The sequence below is a fragment of the Miscanthus floridulus genome, chromosome 16 (genome assembly GCF_019320115.1).
Source record: "Miscanthus floridulus cultivar M001 chromosome 16, ASM1932011v1, whole genome shotgun sequence".
Taxonomy (NCBI): domain Eukaryota; kingdom Viridiplantae; phylum Streptophyta; class Magnoliopsida; order Poales; family Poaceae; genus Miscanthus; species Miscanthus floridulus.
The window spans coordinates 100,499,760-100,524,878 of record NC_089595.1 but is presented as its reverse complement, the minus strand read 5'-3'; the positions used below and the strand labels follow the sequence as shown (position 1 = coordinate 100,524,878).

Below are 25,119 nucleotides of genomic sequence, written 5' to 3'. Positions count from 1 at the left end.
TGTCCGAAGGACCATTTTCCTTTGCCACGCATAGACCAGATAATCGACTCCACCTCAGGATGCGAGATCCTCTCCTTTCTGGACGCCTACGCTGGCTACCACCAGATCGTGATGAAAGAGTCTGACTAGGTCGTGACTTCATTCATCACCTCGTATGGTTCATACTGATATGTAACCATGCCTTTCGGTCTAAAGAATGCTGGCGCCACCTATCAACGGTGTATGCAGCGATGCTTTGCCGACCAAATTGACCCACCTGACCAGCCTAACCAAGTTGAGCGCCCAAAGCCAACAATTGCCGTCTATGTAGATGACATAGTGGTGAAAATGGCTCAAGCTAGCGACCTGATCGCAAACTTGGCTACAACATTCGTGAACCTTCGAAGGTTCAGCATCAAATTGAATCCTAAAAATGTGTTTTTGGGGTCCCAAAGGGGAAGCTGCTCAGATACATCATGTCCAAGCGTGGCATCATAGCCAACCCCGATAAAATCTTGGCCATCTCCAAAATGGGCCCTATTCACAACATCAAGGGCGTACAGAGGCTCACTGGCTATTTGGCCACCCTAAGCCGATTCATCTCCTGACTAGGCGAGCAGGGGATGCCTCTCTATAAACTTCTCAAGAAGACAAATGCATTCGTCTAGACTGAGAGGGCACAGTAGGCTTTGGAGAGCCTCAAAGCATCACTGATGTCGGCCCCAATCCTTGTCGCTCCCGAACGAGGAGAACCTATCCTCCTCTACATCGTGGCAAACAACCATGTTGTGAGCACCACCCTCATCGTCGAAAGGGAGGAGCCAGGAAGCCCCTCGAAGGTTCAATGACCGATCTACTTCATTGGTGAGGTACTTACCGACACCAATGCTCGATACCCCTAGGTGTAGAAGCTTTTGTACGCCGTGCTGATGGCGACCCAAAAGCTCCTGCACTACTTCACCGACCATGAAGTCATGGTCGTCACCTTATTCTTGCTCGAAGACATCGTTCACAACCACGATGCCGTGGGTGGATCTCCAAGTGAGCTCTTGAGCTCATGGGCACAACATTAGGTATATCCCCTACACTACTATTAAGTCTTAGGCTCTCACCGACTTTATCGTCAAATGGATGGAGGTCCAGCTCCTAACCCCAGATGTCAACCACGAGTACTGGACGATGTACTTCGATTGGTCGGTCATGGCGCCTGGCTTAGGGGCTTGAGTGGTTCTAATCTCCCTAGATGGGAGCAGGCTCCACTATGTGACCCGTCTCCATTTCTCAGCCTTAAACAATGCCACGGAGTATGAGGCCCTCATCAATGGACTACGCATCGCCATCGAGCTCGGCACTACATGGCTATATGTCCGTAGTGACTCAGAGTTGGTCGTTGACCACATCATGAAGGAGTCCTCCTGCAAGAGCCCTCTCATGGAAGCATATTGCCAGGAGGTGCGCAAGCTCGAGGACAAATTCCAAGGGATCAAACTACATCATGTCCCCTAAAAGGACAACGATGCCACTGATATTTCCTCGCAAAATTGGCTGCCAGGTGGGTGTTGTCTCTAGATGGGGTCTTCATCAATGATCTCCATGAGCCGTCTGCCCGCATTCTGGAGGATCTGATCTAGATGCACTCCAACACTAATCTGACACGCAGGGGCTCTGACCTCCCAACGTGCCTCGACGCCAACCAAGTGCTCAGCGGCTCTGACCCAGGCACCTTCATGACGACATCACCCACAGACATCACCATAATGGTGCTCGATCTGATCGACTAGAGAGCACCACTGCTCACCTACCTCCTCGAGTAGGTTTTCCCATCAGAAAGGACTTAAGCACGATGAATCGCTCGATGCACCAAGACATTCATCGCCATTGGTGACAAAGTTTATAAGCGGAGCCCATCAGGAGTACTCATGAGGTGCATCCCGACCGACCAAGGGAAACAACTTCTCCTCAAAATCCATGCTAGAATCTATGGACACCATGCGGCCCTGAGGTCATTGGTCAGGAAAGCCTTCCGCCAAGGTTTTTACTATCCCACCGCACTATGAGATGCAGAGGAGGTCATCCACAGGTGTGAAGGATGTCGGTTCTACGCTCGGCAAACTCATTTGCCGGTGCAGGAGCTTCAAACCATCCCCATCACCTGGCCATTCATGGTCTGGGGCCTCAACATGGTCAGACCCCTCAAAAAGGCCCCGGGTGGCTTCACTCACCTGCTTGTAGCGGTGGACAAGTTTACCAAATGGATAGAGGCAAAGCCCATCACCAATATCCGCTCAGAGGAGGCGGTCAAGTTCTTCCTCGACATCATCTATCAGTTTGGTATTCCTAACTGTATCATCCCCGACCACGGAACAAACTTCACTAGGGAAAAGTTCCTGGACTTCTGTGATGGATATGGCATCAGGATTGACTGGGCCTCAGTCGGACATCCATGAAGTAACGGTCAGGTCGAGCAGGCCAATGGCATGGTCCTCCAAGGACTCAAGCCCCGCATCTTTGACTGACTCAATAAGTATGCTGGGCGATGGGTTGCAGAGGTTCCAATGATCCTCTAGAGCCTAAGAACGACCCCAAACAGATCTACGGGGTTCACACCTTTCTTCCTCGCCTACGAAGCTAAAGCAGTGTTGCCCTAAGACCTCGACCACGGCGCCCCAAGAGTAAAGGCCTTCAACTGAGACTGAGCCACGGAGGCTCAGTAGGACATAGTCGACCTACTCAAGGAGGCTCATGAGATGATTATCATCCGCTCCGCTCGCTACCAGCAAACTCTCTGTAGGTACCATAAAAGAAAAATTAGGGGGAGGATCCTCGAGGACGGTGATCTCATACTCAGGAGGACCTAGTCCACCAAGGACAAACATAAGCTCTCTCCTCCATGGGAAGGACCCTACATGGTGATTGAGGTGATCCGACCAAGCACCTACCTGCTGAAGGATGACAATGGCAACGTTCTCACCAACACATGGAACATCAAACAATTATGTCGTTTCTTCCCCTAAAGCTCGGTCTTACCGTTTTATTTCCATTTTGCTCCTACAACACCCTAACCCAAGCACTCTTAGCCTGGGTTGGTCAGGGGCTCCATGGGGGTACGATACCATCCTTCTTTTTTACTATCATATAGTAATACTTTTTCGCCCAAATGAAAGGGCGTCACCCAAACGAAAGGGCATTCCATTCCTTTGATTATCCTAGGTAACTTACATTTTTACCTCCCGACCAATCACACCCCGCCACAACCTACAGTTACGAGCAGCTGAGCCTCGCAGGCCACGCCCAGGTTCTTAAGGTTGTAGCCTACGGGTCAATGGGCAGGTGCGAAAAAGAAAGGACAAGAAACTAAGCTATGCGAGGGTAAAAACAAGGGCGGATGGGACAAGCTTCCCCTCATGAGTGATTTCATCACAAAACGAACTCAGAATATTCACAAATGTAAAACTGTTCACACGGGGTCTTCCCCACAAACTTGTTTTTTACATGAATTAACTATTTCTACTCTAACTATATTATGGCCGCCCATGGCATCGGCTGACGGGATGGTCGACAAGGATGAAGGCAGCTTGCTTCCGGTCTGGACGACATTCGGCTCGATCGGAGGTGGGACAATGCTCGCCTTCGACCCGGTCTCCACTCCTTCTGCTGGCTGAATGACATCTTCCTGGCACACATCTTCAGCCATGCTCGAACAGCGAGCCTCCATCACCCACTATGTGGAGACTTGCTCGGCAACCATCTGTGCATATGGCACCAAGCTCTCCCCCAGTGCATGGATTTCATCTGTGCTCCACCCGTCAGCGTACCCTCTATAGATGGCAATGAAGTCCAAATTAAGGTGATGGGTCACTACCGAGGTCAACACCCTTGATGTCCCGTAGAACATGCCATTGGAGATGAGCGCTCAAACTTTGTTCGGGACCTCCGCCAGCTAGATGGCGAGTGTACTGGTGCTCGGTCCTGACCTAAACACCTCAGAGACGACCACCTGGGTGACGTTGCAAATCTGGTCAAGCTCTCCCTCAAGGGCACATCACTCCTCAAGGGACTAGGCTAGCGCCTCCATGCCCCAACCAACCACCGCTTTGGTCATCTCCAGACTCCAACTCTTGCTCCAGAGAGCCGATCTTTCCACCTAGTTCTAAAAAAAGGCGACAAATTTAGAAGCAAAGGAGAGAAAAAAATCAAGGCATCAACCAAAGCTAGAACATATACATACCAAGACGGGTGCTTTCAAGGATGGAGAGTCCTTCCTCTTGTTGGGTCACCTTCTTGAGTAGTCAAGCGTTCGACTCCTCTACCTCGAGCACCTGCCCCTGGAGCATGACCACTTCTTGTTCAGCATCCAACTAGGCCTTTTGCTCTGCCTCTAGAGCCTCCAAAGACTGCTAAAGCACCACCTTGCTCTCCGCCAGGTGGACCTTCACCATGTTGAGTTCCTGCTAGGCAGTAGTCACCCGCTTGACCGCACGCAGCTCCAAAGCTCATGCTCCCGTCGCCTCGGCCGCCCGGTCTTGGGACTCACGGCAAGCAGATTCCAACTGGTGCCTGAGCTCAGCAACCTACCATGACATTGTTACGTCCTGCTCCATCCGACCGTGTTCCTCCCAAAGAAATTGGGACTTACGGATCGACATCATCTCTAAATCTTGTAAGGCAAGAAGCAGACATGTTAAGACAACCATTGAAAGGCCAAGGAGTCAAGGACAACACCAAAAATGTAGAGAACTTACCTCTGCAATGCATGCCAGATCGACTGTCATGGCCTGATGGACAAGCTCAACCCTCTCCAAACCCTCTCTAAGGCCTCCTTGAGCCTCCCCTTGGCAAGGGCGAGATCAGACTCCATCGATAGTCCTCTCTCCCTAAGCAAGTGCCAGAGCTTCTCCTCCTCCTCCTCACGAAGGATGAACTAGGCCTTTCTTGGCTCGCTGGGGCAAGGCCACACTAGCTCTTGGGTCGCCCTCGACCCACTGGAAGATCCGGCAATTACAGCGTCATGCGATGACCGGATCATCACCAACTCCCATGATGGCGGGATAGCTGGTGGCTCCACCCAAGTACCTGCCTCACTAGAATAGGGGACTCCACCACCTAGAGTCCATGGCTCATTGGTAGATGCTCTACCTCTGGTCTAGCCATGTCTCCTCCTGACCCCTCCAGCTCTAACTAGGAGGGTGAACCATGCACACCTTCGCCGAGTAAGGCAGTGAGCCCGGTCTCCCTCCTCTCCTCCTTCGTAGTTGTTGGGGGAGGGATCATGAGGGTCACCTCCAACCCAACCTCTGCTGGCACCATGGGGATCACTGCCATCACCACCACCGGCGCTGCCGCCATGCTCACAATTGGACAGGAAGACGCAACCCCCAGTAAGGAAGGCCACACCGCCGCCAGTCTACTTCCTCCACCGATCGTCATGACCCACTGTAGGTTGGGTCTCCACTCTTCTCACATGGGAGGTAGGGAGACTCCTAGTCCTGCTAGCCCTTGGCTGCTATCAAACAAGCATGGGTTAGTCACACTCAAAAAGCTCTACTATGAGAATAGGAGGGAGCATGAATGCCTACCTAGATGAAAGCGGTAGAGCCCTAAAGCCCCAACCAGCTGGCAGTAGGCCAACCGAACGAGGACCGCTCATGGGTCGCAACCCACGCCCCCTCGTACCGACCGAGGTAGGAGTCGACCCAGCTAGTTCCTGATCGGCCCACGAATGGTCGCGACTGATAGCTTGTGGCAAAACCACCAGAGCAACTGGCGGAACACCTCCCCCCCGTTGGGTGTCGCGCAAGCACGTGACCCCAAAGATGCAGGGGAATGAACACGTTCATCCGATCGGTCGGTGTGCTCCGCCACACTCGGAGTAGGGTGGTGCGGAGCCAATGATGCCTCCGAAGGGCGCGGCGACTGCGCCCGCTTTGCCTCTTGTTCGATGGCGGTGTCTTCACTCACGGCACACTTCCTAGACTCAGGAACATCGCCGTACATCTCTGTATCATGCCCGCCGCCAATGGGTACAGCTATGGGCTCACGGTGCTCTGCTGAGGACACAACGGTGCCCCTATCTCCTTTGTTCTCGAAGGCACTTGCGTCCCCACCCATCTTCATGGACTCCTCTGACACGAGCTCTGCCTCCACATTGCTTTGGCTCTCACTCCTTCAGACCCGCCGGCTGATCTCCTTCTCCTTTTTGAACCTCCTCCGGGCCTTCTCGGCTCTCTTCTTCTTCTTGGCAAGCGCCACCTCCTTCTAGGCAGCTTGCCGAGCTGCGCCCTCTGGCCCCCTCGGAAGGTGCGGCCAGGATTTGTAACCCATGAGTCCCTACAAAATGAGTAGCTTGAAATCAAAACAAGGAAAAACAAGGAGGAAAAGGTCACAGGAAAAGAAGAGGGGGCATACCAGATTGGACAGCTTCATAGCATGAAGAGGTCTGGGCATCCCTTCAAGGGAGTCTTTATCCCTCAGCTATAGCACCCGATCAAGTCGACTCCAGACTTTATTCTTTAGCAACTCTTCCGGCGATGCACGGTCAGGATCCATTGGGCCGATGTATTCCCACATTGGCCGTGTTCTTTCCGCCAGCGGGGCGACCCGACAGCGGAAGAAGGTGTGGAAGACCCATAGCCCATCAAGGCAATGCTACATAAGCTTCTAAAGCTCTGCCTCGATAACCTCCAACTTGTTCTGCCGATCGGCAAGACCCCACGACCAGCTTTCCCTCCTCTCTGGACTTCTTCCAGTGAACGATGGGAATGGCGCCTCCACTAGGTTCCTGATGTAGAACCACTTGCCGTGTCACCCCCGATTGGAGTCACAGGGGGAGTATGTAGGGTAGGGGGTCAATGGTTTCAACTTCTTCTGCAAGGCAAAACCCCCAACCATCGCAATCCTAGGCGGCTTCCCTTTGGATAGGGCTCATTCGCTGAAGATCCGCTGGAAGAGGTCCACATGTGGCTGCATCCTGAGGAAGGCCTCGTAGATGGTGATGAAGCCAGCGATGTGCAGCACCCTAGTCGGGTTGAGGTGCTGTAGCTCTAGGTCCCACTCGTTGAGGAGCCCATGCAAGAACCAGTGTGCGGGATACCCAAGCCCGTGCTCATGGAATGCGAGGAATGAGACGACCTCATCGGCCTAGGGTTACAGAACAACTTCCCCTGATGTAGGAGCCCTCCAATGCGCCAACTCCTTCGACGGGAGCAGCCCCATCTTAGTGAAGGCAGCCAACACCTCCTCGTCCACGGTGGAAGGCCTCTAGCTCGACATCACGCCTTGTATTCACAAATGGGTCTGTAAGTTCTTCTCTCCCTCGCTTTATCCTCTCTCCTAGAAACCGCCATGGTGCATGAATGGGCTTGGCAAAAAGGAAGAAGGAGAAGAGGCAGCAGTTGGAGAAAGGCGAAAGAATGGGAGGAAACCCCTCTCCCTTCCCCCTATTTAATGCAGGGAGGCGTGTGGTGGGACGCGTCCTGACTGATGGGACGTGCCCTGCCCAACGAAACGTCACCTAGTTAAAAAGGACATGGCCTGGGCAGGGCCCACCACTACCACAATCTTGGTGCAGGAAACAAGGCGCAACCATGCGCAAATGACCCTCCGCCTTCCCAGGCAAGGTTTGGAAGGGCCCACCAACGGGATCTCCATCGAGGAGAGACCAATGGGTCAACTGAGTCAATCAAACGGTTACCGAGAGACAGGTAAAGAGCAGTGGGATGCCCCATGTGGGCTATGTCGACTCTATCTTGAATGATAGGCCCGGGTTCCATTCGGACATATCCGATAAAGAGCTCCCCAAACCCATCACTCGAGCCATCGAGGTAACTTTACAAAACCCCTTTTTTGTTTTCTGGTGCATGATCATTCATTCATCCATTTTCATACATTCATCCCATGCATCCAAGCATTGCATATGCAATTGTTGCATCACAACGCTTCATGTTGCGTCACGAAGCGGTAGTCGCCTCATTTGATATGAGCGACGATCGACCGGGGTTCAAAGCCCGACCCATGAAGGGCTCGAGGCCACCTCGTGTCAAACAGAGTCAGGGGCGAAAAGCGTAGATGAGCCCCAACAGCCCATGCCTGATCCGCTCTAAAGCGGACAGGGTCATCTCGACCTTCTCATTCGATCCTAAACCTCAAGCCATGCCCATAGAATCTCCATCGAGGGGAGGCTAGCGGGCCACCTGAGTCGGTCTCCAGAATGGCTCGGGCATCTACCAGGAGGCGGGTTAAGGAGCAGAGGAATGCCACATGAGGGCTATGCCAACCCCATTATGAACGATGAACCCAGATTCCACTCGGACATACCCATTAGCGAGCTCACCGAGCGCGTCACTCGAGCCATCGAGGCAAGTGGCATTAGCTTAACCCCTCCGGTTGCGGAATCACGAACGGGGTGACGCACAAAACTAGACTGACCCCTCGGCCACACTTGGCCACGCTCGACACTTGGGTTGGCGACTCCGTCTCGCTCGACCCCTCGGCCACGCCCAACGCTTGGATCGGTGCCCGATGCCTAGGTTGGCGACTCCGTCTCTCACGACCCCTCGGCCGTGCCCGATGCCTGGGTTGGCGACTCTGTCTTGCCCGACCCCTTAGCCACGCCTGCCGCCTGGGTTGGCAACTCCGTCTTGCCTGACCCCTCAGCCACGCCCGACGCCTGGGTTGGCGACTCTATCTCGCCCATCCCCTCGGTCACGCCTGACGCCTGGGTTGGTGACTCCGTCTCGCCTGACCTCTCCACCGTGCTCGACGCCTGGGTTGGTGACTCCGTCTCGCTCGACCCTTTCGCCGCACTCGACGCCAGGGTTGGTGACTCTGTCGCTTCGGGTTAGGCGCTCCGTCTCACTCGACGGTGACCCACGATCTTACACCCACCGGGTGCTCTCGTAAAATGAGTATAAACAGCCCACGACTCGGCCGCGCCCGACGCTAGGGTTGGCGACTCCGTCGCTTCGGGTTAGGCGCTCCGTCTCACCCGACGGCGACCCACGATCTTACACCCATTGGGTGCTCTCGTAAAATGAGTATAAACAACCCCTTCATGACTTCACAGAAGTCCCAAAAGGGCTTAGGAGCTCCTATCGGGTTCATAAACCCAGGGTCCCCAATGGGCTTGCTTCCCCACAAAAACTCAGCCCAGCAGACGACGTAGCGACAACGCGCGCCTCCTGGGCTAGCCCAGTTACCTAACGACCGACTGGGAGAAAGGTTCGGTCTCTGATCGGAAGGCTTGGCCAAGGAGGGGACATAGTCTGACTCCAACCTCCTTTTCCGACCAGAGATACGCCGGACCTCCGCTCGTGATTCTTCCCCGACCGACATGGTTGGAGCCGACCAGGAACGACCGAACGGGGACGCCCGCTCGATGAGGACCTAAGGATCTGGTGGAGCAGATAAGGTAAGGTGCTCAAGTTAACTGCAATACCAAGGTTTGTACCCTGCCATACCCTGCACACCTGCAGGACAGTGCCGCTAGGCCATGCCAGACGGGTACTATGCAACCTTCCAAGCGTGTCAAAACCCAAATAGTATTGTGGGCGTCGATATTTGTCTTACAGTGTTGTAGGCGCTGACATTTACCATACCAAGCAAACACAGTAAAACCTACCAGACGCGTCTGGGCATGAACAGTATTATGGGCGTCAATAATCGGCTCGTACCCGATGGCATGAGCAACAAGACTGGGTAGCACACATACACACTCTCTCTCTTTCTCTAACTTGTAAGGCCATCCCCTTCACCTATAAAAGGGGATGCGCTCTCTCCCAACAAGGACGGACACTGGACTCTGTCTAGATCTGGCTCTAGAGAACCTGAGCATTCGAACAGCTCCACAGCTCTAATCTCAACAGCTACATAGAGCATACGCTCTAATACTTAGAGCACGTTAGAGCACCTGCCACTGTTAACCACTTGGTTTAGAGTCCAACCGGGCCTCTAACACCCCCTTCTCATTCCATACTTGTTTGTAACCCCACAGCAAACTTTGAGCACCTGGGCTCAGGAATAAAGTCACCGACCGACCGAAACTGGACGTAGGGCACGTTGCCTAAACTAGTATAAATCATGTGTCATTGAGCGCTAGGCCACATCCGATCACAACGCACGACAAAACTACAAATATTTACTTGTTGGTCACTTTTCGCATTGACAGATATTTTACTCAAGTTGCATAAAAGAGAGACAAGGCCAGAAGAGGACAGGGTGAAAATGACTTAGCACCTCTCGTCCTCTTCTTTTTCCACGAAGGGATTCGACACTTTTTCAACGGTGGTATTCACACGCTGCAAAAGTGACTTATGTCTTATTTGGCTACACTCGTTGTCGGTGTTTCGAATCACCGACTAGTAAATTTGTGATTTGTGCGTCTGGCCCGGATGGTGTGCTCGGAGGACACAAGAATTTATATTGGTTCGTGCAGAATGTCCCTACGTCCAGTCTGTTGTTGCTCGTGTTACCGGCACTAGTTTGTAGTAGGGGTTAGAAACAGGCGAGCGAGAGAGCAGGTCCCAAGTCTCTGGTGAAAGGATCGAACGGAGTTGAGTCTCGTTGAGCTCGTTTAGCCGTTCAGCGTGCCCTTCGTGGAGCGTCCTGCTTCCCCTTTTATAGATGAAGGGAAAGGCGCAGGTTACACGAGAGAAAGAGAGAGAGAAAAGCGAGGAGAAAGAAGGCCAATAGGGTCGCAGCGCCCTTCATCTTCTTTACGCGGGTCCCGCCGGTCCTGTAGATGATGGCGGGGATGGCTCCACGTCGCGACCCTGCTCATCACTGGCGCTATACGCGGGCGTCGTCAGCCGGTAGTGGCGCTCCATTCTGTCCCGGCGAGCGGCATGGTTAGCAGATACCCGCATCAAAAGTCGTACGGGGATTAGGTAGCATAGCGCCGGCACGCCCGACATTGTTGGCGACGTGGGTCCTCAGGTATAGCCCGTCGTGGCCGTGGGTCGCGTCAAGACGCACCTACTCCCTTTCTGGTGTCAGAAGTTTGACCCTAGGTTCGTACTCTTAGACTCGTAGTGGTTGGAGGCGGTACGGATCCCCATCGGGCGAGGCGGAATTCCCCTTCGAGGGGTCTGGCCAGGCGAAGTCCGCGCCCGAGGGGTCGGGCGAGACGAAGCCCGCACCCTTAGGGTCAGGTGTGATGGAGCCCGCGCCATTGGGGTCAGACGTGGCGGAGCCCGCGCCCGAGGGGTCTGGCGAGACGGAGCACGCGCCCTTGGGATCGGGCGAGAGGGGACCCGCGCCCTCGGGATCGGACGAGACGGGACCCGCGCCCTCGGTGGTCATGCGTGACGGGTCCACGCCCTCGGGGTCGGGTGAGGCCAAAATACGCTCTTGATCATCCATGTGAGTTAGCGTTCGCGGCTATCAGCTTTCCTCTTCTAGGTATGCTTAATACTAATACCCGACACTAGTATCCACGTTCATCCACATATTATTAGAATAAACTAAGATGAAAACATCAAGCTCAACACATATAAATTGAAGTACATATGAGTGTACCAAAACAGGCCACCTGAGACAGTCTTCCGTCCCCAGTCCACCTGCGGTTCAGGTTCAGCCAGCTAGCTGCCCAGCTCCTCAGGACGCGTACGTTTGTCCATGCATTTCGCGTGAACACCGGGCGACGACGACGGACCACGCACCCTGCAGCTAGCCGTGGCCATCGGGTTTGGCGCCACGGAGTCATCTCGATGGTTGCAGCGACGACGCGCGATCGGCTTTCGCTTCATATCAAGGGCGCGTCGACGAGAGACTAAAACAAGAACTAAAATAAAAATTAAAATAGTATTGGTTTCTAGGGACTAAAAGAGATTAAAGGAGAGGAAAAAGACTACGAGGGAGAGATATGGACTGTTTAGTCCCAATTAGTAGCCTCCAAGTAACTACTATATTTTAGTTCCTAATCTCTATTTTAGTTCCTATAGTTTAAACTAATTAGAACTAAAATTTAATCTTTAGTCCCTTCCCCGTGAAAAAGATTACCCCCTAAGGCATGCGGTTGTCACGCAGAAACCCGCAGCAGATTAATTTGCACTCGGTGGTTGTTTGTTCGGCATGCCGGCCGAATGCCGATCAGCGCACGGCCACTGTACCGCTTCCAGGCGTGCGGCAGCCGGAACGCGCACCACCTGGCACTACCGCCGCCGGCGACGAACGCACGGGTGCACGCGCCAATGCGCATGAGCATGTCTTGCCGCATGGTGGTTGCTTATTTGTAACAAGTTCTCGAACGGCGCTGCCGAACACGCACAGTGATCGAACAACTCTCATACATTTGACCGCCGGCAAGATGCTACACTAGCTAGCAGTGCACTCAAGTAGCGTCATCTAGTGCAAGTGGGCCAGCCGTCGTCAACCATCGTCTCGTTTATTGGGTCGTATTTGACTTATAAGTCATGGCTTATCAGCCAACGAATAATATTTTTTTCTTACGCTAAACCAATCGATAGTACTTTCAGCCATATCTTATAAGCCAAACCAGCCCAAACGAACCGGGCGCGCCTGGGTTGTAATGTGAACCAAAATTAACGAGGCTACAGAGATATTTTTACATGAGCTTATCCACGGCGACAGAACAGTACAGAGCTATACCTGTCTCCGTTGTTGCGTGTGCGCCTACCACTAGGTCTGCTTCCGATGGGTGATGGCCACAAGCTCCCCTCCGTCCCTCACGCGATGACCACGGCGATGGTGTCGCTATCCGGCCGCCGCCGGCTCTGGCCGACGCCCCTGCCGCCGCCACCTTTGGCGGGAATGCCGTCCATCACGGGGCGGCGGCACGTCGGGCACGAGCCGCGGGACAGCAGCCAGGCGTCGACGCACGGGACGTGGAAGCCGTGCCCGCACCGCGGCAGCACGCGCACCTTGTCGCCGTCCGCGAACTCGCCGAGGCAGATGGCGCACACGTCCTCGTCCTCGTCCTCGTCCCCGGCCCCGGCCTCCTCCCCCTCCCCCGCGGCGACGTAAACCTCCACGGGGATGCTCCTCAGCGCGCGCTTCTTGATCCCGCCTCGGACGCCCGCGCAGGACGCGCCGACGCTCGACGACGCCGCCCCCTCGCGGCCGCCGCCACCGCCGTCCGCGGCCCGGCCCCCGCACCAGAGCGCGCACCTGGCCAACGAGTTGAGCGCGATGGCGAACAGCAGCGCCAGGAACAGCACCGCCAGCAGGATCACCGTGTTGGTGTCGAACGTCGCGTCGGCCCCCGGCGCCGCCGCCGCCGCCGCGTCTCCGACGGCGCCGGCAGTACCGTTCACGGCCGCCGGCGGGCCCGCCGCCTTCGGCAGCGCTGGCGCCGGCGCCTTGGAGTCCCGACGGTCCATGCCACCAGCTCTCGCGCGCGACTGCTCCTAGCTACCTTGTCTGCTGTGCTTCTGTCCGTGGCAGCAGCGAATGCATATAAGAGGCGCGATCGCGATGCACGGTTCGGGGCTGTTGCGCGAGTGTGGGTGCTTGTAAAGGGGCGATCCCTGGTGGCTCCGCTCCAATCCCCGGCGCGAAGCCTGGCTTGAAGGGATAGGCACACGACCGACGACGGGTGGTGCCGCCCGCTCGCTTTTTGATTGCTTTGTAGGCAAAGCTAGCTAGCTAGCTAGGACTAGCTGAACTAGAGAATAGCTTCCTTGCGTGCTTGGGCAGGACAAGCCCCGGACTTAATCCCCGTTCGCTTGACCTAATTCAGTATTACTTTTCAGACATAAAAACGATGTTTTTCTCTCACAACATTTTAACCTAAATATTAGCATAAGTCAAATTTCAGCTTAAGCAGGGCGTCTCGCGACCGTCCGTCCGTCCGCCGGACCGTCACATCTCCTTGGTGGCCATGGCCTGGTGTCTGGTGTCTGGTGTCTCGTGTCTGAACCAGCGACGTCGTGTCCGTGGGCAGTTGGTCACTTAATTGGTCGGAGGATCGGAGCGCTGCACTGCGGAACGCAAAAGCGCACGTCTGGCCTGCCGTCTTTCACGACACGTCGAGACGAGTTGCCCGCGCCGCGTTGGCTGGGTACGCGCGGGGATTTTTGCCACGCTCTCGAGCGTGGCACGTGAACGCCGGCACGGCACGAAATGCTCTTTCAGGGATTCCTCCGATCGAGTGTGTCACCGAGCTCGCTTTTTATGCCCTTTGGAGCGTTTGTTACTGGACGCCTTTTGCCTTAGTGAGGGTTTGGATGTGACATGTCGTGACAAATAATGCATTATGCTGCATGCGAGTGCTAAAGCCTAAAGCAGATAGCAGTAGCACGCACCACTCTCTCATGTTAGCTGGTACACGTTGTTTTGTCTAAACATTAAGGTGAAAGCGCGCATGACATGGAGATATCGTATCGTGTGTTGCCCTGGTGCCAAAGGAGAACAGAGAAGTATGGAACAGAGTTGGTTAGGTTGTGTATGTGCTTCCCCTGCAAATGATACACTTAGGGTGTGATTGGTTGCCCCGCTCACGCCATCCAAAGGCCCATCTGGTATCACTCGCTGCATTGCGGCCGTATTTGGTTCCCCTGCTCGTACCTTTCGCCTGCATCCTTTTGTTCATCTGTCCTCCTCCATTCCGCACGTCTCCGTCTTCTCAATTTTCACTTTCCTCTCCATGCAGGACGGCTTGATTCACGCATGGTGCAGAGGCCCATGTGTCAGACACTCAAAACTTTGATGCATGCATGCAACCAAACATGATCTCATCTCGTACTGAATCAACAACAAAGACAACCAAACACGACTACTTGCATGAGTTCAACCCGGCTTCTTTGGTCATGCACAACCTAACCATCCTGACTCGAGGCTTGCTCCGCAACCAATCACGCCCTTAATAAATGCATATCATGCATCATATACGTCCAACCTACCAATATCTATCTGGCTTTCAATTAGATTTTCAGGAGTGTCGACACGGGTCATCAGTTGCCAGTTGCCACGTGATATCTGAATTTCAAATTACAAGATGTTTTAATTTTTTTTTACATAGCTTTCCTATACATTTAAATATATACTATGTCTAGATATATAGTAAAAGCAATGTTGTTGTTTTAGACAGTAACATGTGCAAAGCCTAGCGTTGAGGTCTTGCGTGGCTACTTGATTGATTAGTCTCCAGTTTGGTCCCTAAAGGAGTTTCTTTTTCTGATTTTACTTTTAATCGGCAAATATGCCCGTGCATTATAACACAGGAAAATTTATCTAATGTATTTTTAGAAACAACAACGAGAATATAATAATACATATATATTTATGTTTTACCATATATGTAAAATTTAAAATCTATAGTTTATTTTATAATAATCATGACATCCATAGCATAAATTAACGTTGTCAATAATATGACAATATCCTACTAAATCCGTTTCAAATTATAATTCGTTTAACTTTTTTACCTCAAGTTTGACCACTCGTCTTATTCAAAAATTTGTGCAAAATATCACTTCTTTTGTTGTGGCTTGCTTTTTTAACAAAAGTTCTTCAAGAATGACTTACATTTGACTATGTTTGCACAAATTTTTTGAATAAAGACGAGTGGTCAAACTTGCGGTCAAAAAATTCAAACGAATTATAATTTGGAACAAAGGGAGTATTAAATTTCTAACAAATTACAATATAACATTAGTGAATTTTTTCTCCCATTGAAAAACACATAAATATTTACATGTAAATATATCACAAATTTAATTTTTATTCTGTTCATGTGTTGCTACAGTTAGCTATCAAGTTTAATGACTTTCTTTGATGATAAGAAATATATGTGGTTCTAGTATCTAATTAATGTTGGCGATGAGTTAGTTGCTGACATAGAATTTATCTATCCGTTGTTGATTATGACATAACATCTCTCTCGTTGTTTCGTGTGTTGGCCCTTATTGGAGATTGCAGATATATATTTATTTATATTGGAATAGACAACAAACTGGTCAAAATTTCATAAACTCGGGGTCTCTCATGGACCAGCTTCCAAGCAAAGGTTCGGCCCAGCAGACGACGTTGCGAACGACGCGCAACTCCTGGGCCAGTCCAAGAAACCTAACGACAGACCAAAAGGACGATTCAATCTCTGATCGGAAGGCCTCGCTAAGGAGGAACAACGCTCGCTTCCAACTCCAGTCCGCCTCTCCAACCGAAAGGCCTGGCCAAGGAGGAACAACACTCGCTTCCGACTCCGACCCGCCTCTCCGACCGGGGATGCACCGAACCCCTGCGTACAGCTCTTCTCCGACTGGCGCAGTCAGAGTCGACTAGGACCAACCGACCGGGGACGTCCGCTCGGTAAAGACCAGGAAACAGACGGAGCAAGTAAGGCAGGGCACCCAAGTCAACCGCAATACCGAGGACTGTACCCTGCACACCTGCAGGACAGTAACTGACAGGATATGTCAGAAGGGTGCCCTGCAACCTTCCAGACATGCCAGAACCCAAGCAGTGTTGTGGGCGCCGATATTTGCCCTACAGTGTTGTGGGCGCCATCAACTCCCATACCAAACAAACGCGGTAAGGCTCTCCCACATGCCTCTGGGCATCAATAGTGTTGTGGGCGCCGTCATACATGGTGAATACGGTAAAACATCCCATATGCGTCTGACAACAACGGTGTTATGGACGTCTACCATCATCTTGTATCCGACGGCATGGGCAACAAGACTTAGTAGCATACGTACTCTCTCTCTCTCTCGTTTGTAAAGTCGTCCCCTTCATCTATAAAAGGGGATGCACTCTCTCCCAACAGGGGATTCCAGAGAATCAGTCCACAACACACACGGTCCGAACGACCAAGGACCCCAACGAACAACAAACGTTCGAACACTTAGCACATAGCGGAGCTCCCATCACTCTCGGCCGGTCAGACCAGAGTCTAACCGGACCTCTTGTACCCCATTTTTCTCCCTTCCGTTTGTAACTCCACAGCAAACTTCGAGCACCTGGGCTCAGGAATAAAGTCACCGATTGACTCAAACTGGACGTAGGGTACGTTGCCTAAACCAGTATAAACCCTGTGTCATTGAGTGCTAGGCCACATCCGATCACAACGTACGATAAAACTATAAGTATTTACGTGTTGGTCATTTTCTACACCGACAGTTGGACGATAGGCTGATCTAAGTTTTAATAAAAATATTTTTTAATCAAAACTACATAAATATTTTATTTCATTGGAAAGTCAACGGTTCAACTGACTTTGTCAATCTCGAGCGTTTGCCTCTTCAGTTTTCGAAGATGCTTATAAGGGTAGGATTTTCGTGCATACGTTCATAGGGGTGAATGCACATGCGTTGTGAGTGTCTGTGTTGCACTGTGTAATCGTAAAAAAAAAGTTCAAAAATATTATATTTACTATTTATTTTATTTATATGAGAAAATCACGGGAGCAAAAAAAAAAGTCACAGGAGCAAAGAACGTGCACAATAAAAAAGCCTAAGAGAAACTGATCTGAACCAGGCAACTAAAATAAAATCGGAATCGATACGAAAACTGAAGCGAGCATTAAAAGAATGAGGTAGAAACAAAATGTACAAAGAAATCAAGACCTGATGGAAACTGAAGTGGGCATAAATTAGACATAAGCGACCTGGACACGGAAATCACACTCAGATGATCTAAGCGTGAATCCGGAGGAGATTAGGTGATGGACGAAAAAATTATGGCAAGAAATTTTGCCTCTTTAGTATGAAGATATAGATCTACAACTTATATATATATTTTATTTCTTTATATCTACTGCACCTAAAAAATACGTAGGGGTATCGTCCCTTGCCCCGCCCATCGCCCCCTCCTGCGCATTGTCGTCCCGCTCCAAGTCAGAGAAGTAGAAGGGGTGGGAAAGGAAAAGTGTCACACCCAATTTTAAGGATAAAATTGAATGCACAAAACTCGTGTGTGCCCAGAAATCAATCACACACACAAGCTGACAAATTGCAATAGTATCATCACAGTGTCTCATACATCAGAGTTATAATAGAACTTAGTCTCATACATCACAGCAGAATAATAAAAATAGAATGAACTCTCGTGGCCATCATCACAGGGAAGGTCAACTGGTTGACCACAAGCCAATAATCCTCCGGGAAATCCTCATACCCGTTGTCATCTGTTACCCATCCGGGATTTTTATCCAAGTAAAGAAAATAAACAAGTGTAAGTACATTCCGTACTTAGCAAGCTAACATGGGGTTATGAAGCTCAAAAGGATAGACTCTGGTTTACTGCAGTTAGCATTTTTAATAGGTCAAACTTTTATTCTCAAGTCTTATCAAGTTATGCTTAAGCTCCCATTTAAACCCATAAGAACATATATCAAGGTCAGGTTTACCATCTTTCATCATAGAACATCTTAATTAATCATCATCAAGCATCCAGTTATTCTGTGAGTTTTCCGGGCTGCTCGTAACCGTGAGCACGACTGTTATAACAGTTTGGTACCCTCTGCAGAGGTGGTGCACATTCACCGTGAGTCGTGATCCCCATATGCCCGGGTTAATTACTCCCATGTCACTTCCAAGGTGAACGGGCAGGGTACACTATGAAGCCATTTCATAGGTTTCCCTAACAAGTTAGGGCCGCTAGGTTTCCTTGGCAGGCAGATGTAGGGACCCCCCTTTCCTATGGCACAAATCCATCGCGGCTATACTCATAGGAACAGAGGCAGCCCTATACCCAAAGTGGCAAGCCCCATTTGCGCCAAAAAGGTAACCTCTAACTAGTTAGGAAAGATCCTATTACTGAGCTAAAGTCAGAGCCATATGACTCTCCCGGTTGCACTGTCAGTCCCAGCTTTTGCCGACAGATAAGTCCTTATGGAGGGCCGGGAGCAACATGAACAAAGGTCATTTGCTCTTCCGCCCTATGGAACAGTTGTTATAATTCATGTTACTCACTTTGTTCCATAGTATCATTCATCTATAAGTATATCAATGTTCAGTTAGAGCACTAGCAATCTACCCATATGCATTTAACCCATAGGAGACAAGAAACAGGATAACAATCACTAGGATGACCTTACGGGTATCAAATTTAGACACATGCAAATGAGTAATTGCTTAAAGTGAAATAGGACATCAAGGAAGGCCCATGTTATACTTGCCTTGGTTCACAAACTCGTGCTGGTCCTGCTGGTCGTCGAAGAGTTCTTGGTCTCCAACGTTTTCCTCACCGTCTGAACGCGACCAACACGGCAACATACAACATTCCAAAAGCATTCATGCAAAGCAAACACTCCTATCATTAGAACAATACACCAACAGTATTGAAATCAAAATAAAATGTTTGTAAAACTAATCTACGTTTCTCTACGATCACGTCAACGCGAAGTTCACGAAAAACGGAGCTAAAATGCGTAAGTTATGATTTAAACGGGATTTCCTATAGCAATATATTAAATTAAATCTAACCAGGAAATTAAAAAGTTCCAAACTTGACTAACAGTGGTTCTAACATGTAGGTTATGGAATTACGAAGCTAACGCGATTTGAATGGATCAATTCGGAGCTAAAACGACAATTTTATAAGCGAAACAGTTCAAATGGCAATTCTGTAAATACTGAAAACATATTTTTAACTTAAGACGTGAAGTTTACGTTTTCCACACGAGAATACGCATTCGGTGAACTACGCTTTGGACCGCGGGTTAAAACTTAGAAAACTACAGGGTCTCTTAAGCAAAATGACCCCCGAAGAGGTATCTTCCAATCTCGATCGTTGATCTGAGAACGGACGGCTGGAAACGAACTGGGGGAGAGAGAAGAAAAGAGTGGCCGGCCGGAACAGTGACGCCGGCGGCAACTCCATGGCCGGCGGCGTGAAGCTCACCGGCGCGCGCGGTTCCGGGGCTAGGGGCCACGGTTCGGAAATCCGGAGGCACCGGGAGAAAGCTGGGGAGGAGGGGAACTCGCCCAGGCCATCACGACGGCCGGAGGAGAAGGTTGGAGCGGCGGCCGCCATGGCCGACGGCCAAGAGCTCACGGCGCTCGCGGATTGGGCGATACAAATCACGAAACGCAAAATGAATCGCATGGGGAGAGAGAGGGGGCCACGGCGAGCTCACCACGGGCGAGAAACAGAGGTGGGGACGGCTCGGGGACGACGGCGACGCGGACGGCGAGGTCGGAGATCGGCGGGGCTCCTCCGTGCGGCAGTCTCGGCCGGGACGAGGCGAAAACGGAGCGGAGCAGCAGGGGCGCGCAAGGGGGGGGGCTCGGCTGCCTTTTAACGAGGCCGAGGCAACGGGAGGACTCCCACGACGCGCGACGTGGGCGCGGTTGCGGCCGCGGCGTGACCGGGACGGCGGTTGCGGGAGGAAGGTGGGGGAGCTGACAGGCGGGGGCCGGTCGTCAGCGGCTGGGCGCGGGCGCAGGCGCGCGGCAACGGTTGGCGGCCGAGTGGGCCGGCGGGGCTTGCTGGGCCGAACGGCCGAGGCGCGCGACTGGGCTGGCGCGGCTGCGGTGCTGGGCTGCGGTGCTGGGCCGCGGGGAAAAAAATGGCCAAGGGGCCGAAAGTCCAGGAAGAGAGGGAAAGAGGAATTTTTCCTTTTTTTTTTCTTTTTCCAAACAAATTTTCCAAAAGCATTTTAAATACAAATTTCAATTAGATTTTGAACTCATTTGGAATTCGAATCAAAACCATTCATCTCAAAATAAATATGCAACAGCATGTATGCATCACTTGTAGCTAACCTTATATTTGATTTTAGTTTTCACAAAAATTATTTATTTCCTATATTTCAATGCTCACCAAAATTGCTTAAATAAATCAATTTGGCTATGTTTAGAAAATGCAAATTTAGGGTGTTACAAAAAGGAAAAATGATAGGGTTCCAGGTAACAAAAGCGCAAGAAAAAAAGATCTTATGGAAGGGTTTAAACAGGTATAGAAACAAATTCAGGGTTCCTCGTACAAAACATCATAAATCTATGACCAGTTCGCGGAAAAAAGTGCCGTACAAAATTTTTTTAGATAAAAATATTGGAAACTTTTGGAGATGTCATTCTTTATTCGTCTCTGTACTTTTTTAGAGTTGTAAAACTTCGTGTTTTTAGAATAAAAATATTGGGTACTTTTAGAGATAGCTCAAACACGAGCCGGTGAGAATAAGTATGCACTTGCATATTTGAAAGGAATAATACATAAATACGTACGCACTAGCATATTGGAAAGGTAATTCTCTACGTCTTCTGGCCGGTTGCAGCACGTATACGTACGAGCACTTGCATATGGAAAAAGGAAAGGCAATTCTGTATCCGTCGCCCCGCTTCAGCGCGTGGCCACGCTCCCGCGGAGTTTGCGTCGTTCGGAGTCCACATCATGCAGGCCAGGCACGAGGGACAGCGAGGGTCCAAGCGTGGTGGCGCTGTGCGTTGCGGGCGTCCTTCCACGCGGATCCGAAGGCCTACGGGGAATTGACGAGGACATCAACACCGACACGGGAATGGCTACTCCAACTGAACTAGCATAGGCGTCACCAGGACCCATCACTCGAGCTCGTGCACGTGAATTAAACTTCGTGATGATTTTGAAGAATGAAGGACCAGAAGTTTCCTAAGTGCATGCGCCATCTATGCTCATGATGAACCTGCACAGAATAATGTCTAGGTGCTGCACCACCTATGTGTTTTTAGTTTTGTCAAGAAATAACCAGGAAGGTGCTGCACCATCTAAATCAGGAAAGGGAATCAAGGAGATGATGTGTGGCTGTTTGGGTGCCTATTCCCTGCCTTGTGGGCAGGCTGGGCGTCCTCCTTCCTCCCTCCTCCCCCTATTTAGCCAAGGGCTGCGCCCCCTCTTTGGCTTGGGTTTTGTTTTGCTTATGTTAGCCATTGCTACTTCCGAAGCTTTGTCTTCGTGTAATTCAGAACCCCACCTTCGAGTAATATTTAGGGTTGCTCGCCTCAAATTCTTGCTTGTTCTTCGATTGCCTGCAGGAATTGATCTTCGTGATCAGGTTGATCTCGCACCAGCAAGGTCAATAACCATCGGGAGTTGGTTCAGCGATTGCTAAGGCGCCACGGACTTGTTCGTCGTAGTCGGATCGCGAGGGTCGACATCCACCAAATCGTAGTTATCCTCCACTCACCGAAAGATCGGGTACTCCAGCTCTATCAAGTGGTATCAAATTTCAGGTTGCTCGGTGAGATCTATCCCTTTATTTGTAGTTTTGTTCATCGTCCTATCATCCACCAGAAAAGCCAACAAAAAACGTTTCAGGTTAGAACCACTGTCCAAGACCTTTTGAGCCTTTGCATCTTTCATTCAGTTTATTGCTTTGTTGAGTTTTTGGTTGCATCGCTGTGTCGTGTTGCTGGTCTTGGCGTCTAGTCCATTAGAGTTTTGAGTTCCTGTCACGTATTAGTTCACATCTTTGCACTTGATCCTCCTTTTCCTTTGTCCTCCATGCTCCTGTAATCTTTCCCACGTTATAGACCCCCTTGTGCACGCCAATTTCCCACCTACAAAAGGAAAGTAATTTATTTCGGGTCTTGATTTATCTCGGCAAGGACACAGGCATTAGCTGTTGCATCCGTAGTCCGTTTGGGAAGTTTAGGTACAATTTGGAAAGCATATTTCGTGCCCTTTCCAACGGATACTCACTTGCCTTGCGATTCATTTTGGGCGTATCACAGGAGATCATGCGAGATCAGGCAGTCTGTGGCTACACGAAAGGAAAGAGTTCCTGATTTCCTTTTGTTTTCCTTTTTGAGTTGTCCAACGTGTTGGCAGTGTCATCAAACTGAAAAAGGCCAGAGGTGCATAAAACAAAAAAAAGAGCCGCACCAAAAAAAAAACAAAAGGCAAAAGGTGCAAAAAGAGCCGCACACAAAAAAAAACAAGAGATGCCAAGGGTGTGTACTCGCTGTCTTTTACTCTTTGTTCTTGCAATTCTGTGTCTATCTTTGTGCGTGGGCTCACGTCTCTAGTACGGTCTAGCCTAGGACCAGCACAACACCAGCTTTGAGTGATTATTCAACTTTGCCTTTGCTGAATGCTTGTGCTACTCCTTGCTACAAATTGAAGCCTTCCCATAGCTCCACAAATTTTCTACAGCGATCAAGCTCTGTGTCCTCTGGCAATCGCTCCATTCAATCTTTGGAAGGTTGTACCGCTGGTTGCAAGTCACCCCTGCGAGCTTGGTAAGAACGGGTAAGAGTTTGATAACAGCTTTAGTTTGAGTGCCTTGATCAGCACCACTTCCTATTAGCTTTAGGACAAATACTTGTTTTCGTGTTCGTTGCTTTTCCACTAACAATGTCAGGGGAGCCAGCTGATCAGGACACCATGCCTCACTCCCCACGCACTAAAGGCATCATTCACCACTTTAATCGCAAGATGAACGAGCATGTGGAGGGCTTGGCAGAGGAGATTAGGATCGCCAACGAGCAAGTGGGTCAATTTCAGGACGCTCAAATGGCCACAAATGCTACGCTTGCGGAGATGCAGCAAGCACAAGCTGCCCACGCCACCAGCCTTGCCACGCTCACTACACGCCTTGATGAGTTGGTACAACAACTTGCTGATCAACGTGCGGACTTTGATTATGGTGGTGATACCGAGATCGACGACCAGGACCGCCAAGGAGGGCGCCACCGCAACCGCCGTGGTGAGCGCGTGGTACGTAATCGAAACGACTCATTTACTAAGATTAAGTTCACAATTCCTTCATTTAATGGCAAATATGATCCGGGTGCGTATCTTGATTGGGAACTTGCGGTAGATCAGAAATTTCATTGTCATGATGTTCCTGCACAATATCAAGTTAGGGCTGCTACTAGTGAGTTTACAGATTTCGCATCAATTTGGTGGCGTGAGCATCGCAGCAAACACCCTAATAACATTCCCACAACTTGGGAGCAATTAAAAACTGTCATGCGACACCGATTTGTTCCTTCCTATTATGCACGAGACTTGCTTAATAAAATGCAGCGTTTTCAGCAAGGAACCAAATCTGTAGAAGAGTATTATCAGGAGTTGCAAACCGGCATGATTCGTTGTGGTTTAGTTGAGACTAATGATGCTGCGATGGCACGATTTCGTGGTGGTTTGAACCATGAAATTCAGGATATTCTTGATTATAAGCACTACGATGATATTACTACTTTGTTTGCATTTGCTTGCAAAGCTGAACGTGAAGTGCAGGGACGACGAGCAAGGACCCATTCTAACTCTTTTGCAGGTCGCACTACTTTGACCCATTCAACCCCTACGACGCCCTATACACCTAGTAGTACGTCACGTGACAAGGCAGCAGCTCCACCTCCAGCGCCCCCTTCAGTTAATAAGAGCGCCTCCTCTTCCACTAGCCGCACAAAGGACATTCAATGCCATCGTTGCAAAGGTTATGGGCATATGATACGGGACTGCCCCAACAAGCGTACGTTGATTATACGTGATGATGGTGAGTATTCTTCCGCTAGTGATTCCGATGAAACTATATATGCTATGCTTGCTGCTGATGTTTCAGGACATGTGGAAGAACACGTGGCTGCCACTGACGCCGACAAGTATGAGAGTCTTGTTGTGCAGCGAGTCCTCAGTACACAAGTTGCACAGCCTAAGCAGAACCAGCGCCACACTTTGTTCCACACCAAAGGTGTTGTGCTAGAACGATCCATTCGCATCATCATTGACGGCGGTAGTTGCAACAATTTGGCAAGTTCGGATCTGGTGGAGAAGTTGTCTCTCCAAACACGTCCACATCCACATCCCTACCACATTCAATGGCTCAACCAGGGTGGCAAACTCAAGGTAACACGCTCGGTTCGTGTTCACTTCTCCATGGGTTCTTATTCTGATTATACTGATTGCGATGTTGTTCCTATGGAGGCATGTTCGTTGTTGCTTGGTAGGCCGTGGCAATATGATACTGATTGTTTACATCATGGTCGCACAAATCATTATTCATTACTGTTTAAGGGCAAGAAAATTATTCTTCATCCAATGACCCCTGAACAGATTGTGAAAGATGACATTGCTAGGGCTACTAAAGCATTAAAACAATGCCAACAACAACCAGCCACGTCTAAAGAAATTAAGCTACATGCTCCTGTTTTACTTGCTACGCGTGCTGATTTTGATGAACTACATGTTGATAATATGCCTTGCTATGCGCTTGTATGTTCTCATGTGCTGGTTTCACTCGATGATGCACCATCTTTGGATATA

At 50.5% G+C, this 25,119-nt stretch overlaps 1 protein-coding gene across 2 annotated transcripts; it reads right to left on the bottom strand.

Moving 5' to 3' along the window:
* Positions 1-11,416: 11,416 nt before the first annotated feature.
* Positions 11,417-13,591, bottom strand: LOC136513900 (RING-H2 finger protein ATL74-like). 2 transcript variants are annotated; one of them, XM_066507881.1, is made up of 2 exons: positions 12,583-13,591; positions 11,417-11,755 (listed from the first exon to the last, which is right to left on the bottom strand). In XM_066507881.1, exon 1 carries the CDS (start codon positions 13,311-13,313, stop codon positions 12,660-12,662), a length of 654 nt encoding a protein of 217 aa, XP_066363978.1. In that variant the 5' UTR covers positions 13,314-13,591; the 3' UTR covers positions 11,417-11,755; positions 12,583-12,659. The 2 variants fall into 2 exon arrangements, with proteins under 2 accessions (XP_066363978.1, XP_066363979.1); XM_066507882.1 differs by having other exon boundaries at positions 11,417-11,743.
* Between the last annotated feature and the right edge of the window lie 11,528 nt (positions 13,592-25,119).

Excerpts from the sequence above, each read along its gene's own strand:
- LOC136513900 (XM_066507881.1), bottom strand. The coding sequence starts at position 13,313 with ATGGACCGTCGGGACTCCAAGGCGCCGGCGCCAGCGCTGCCGAAGGCG.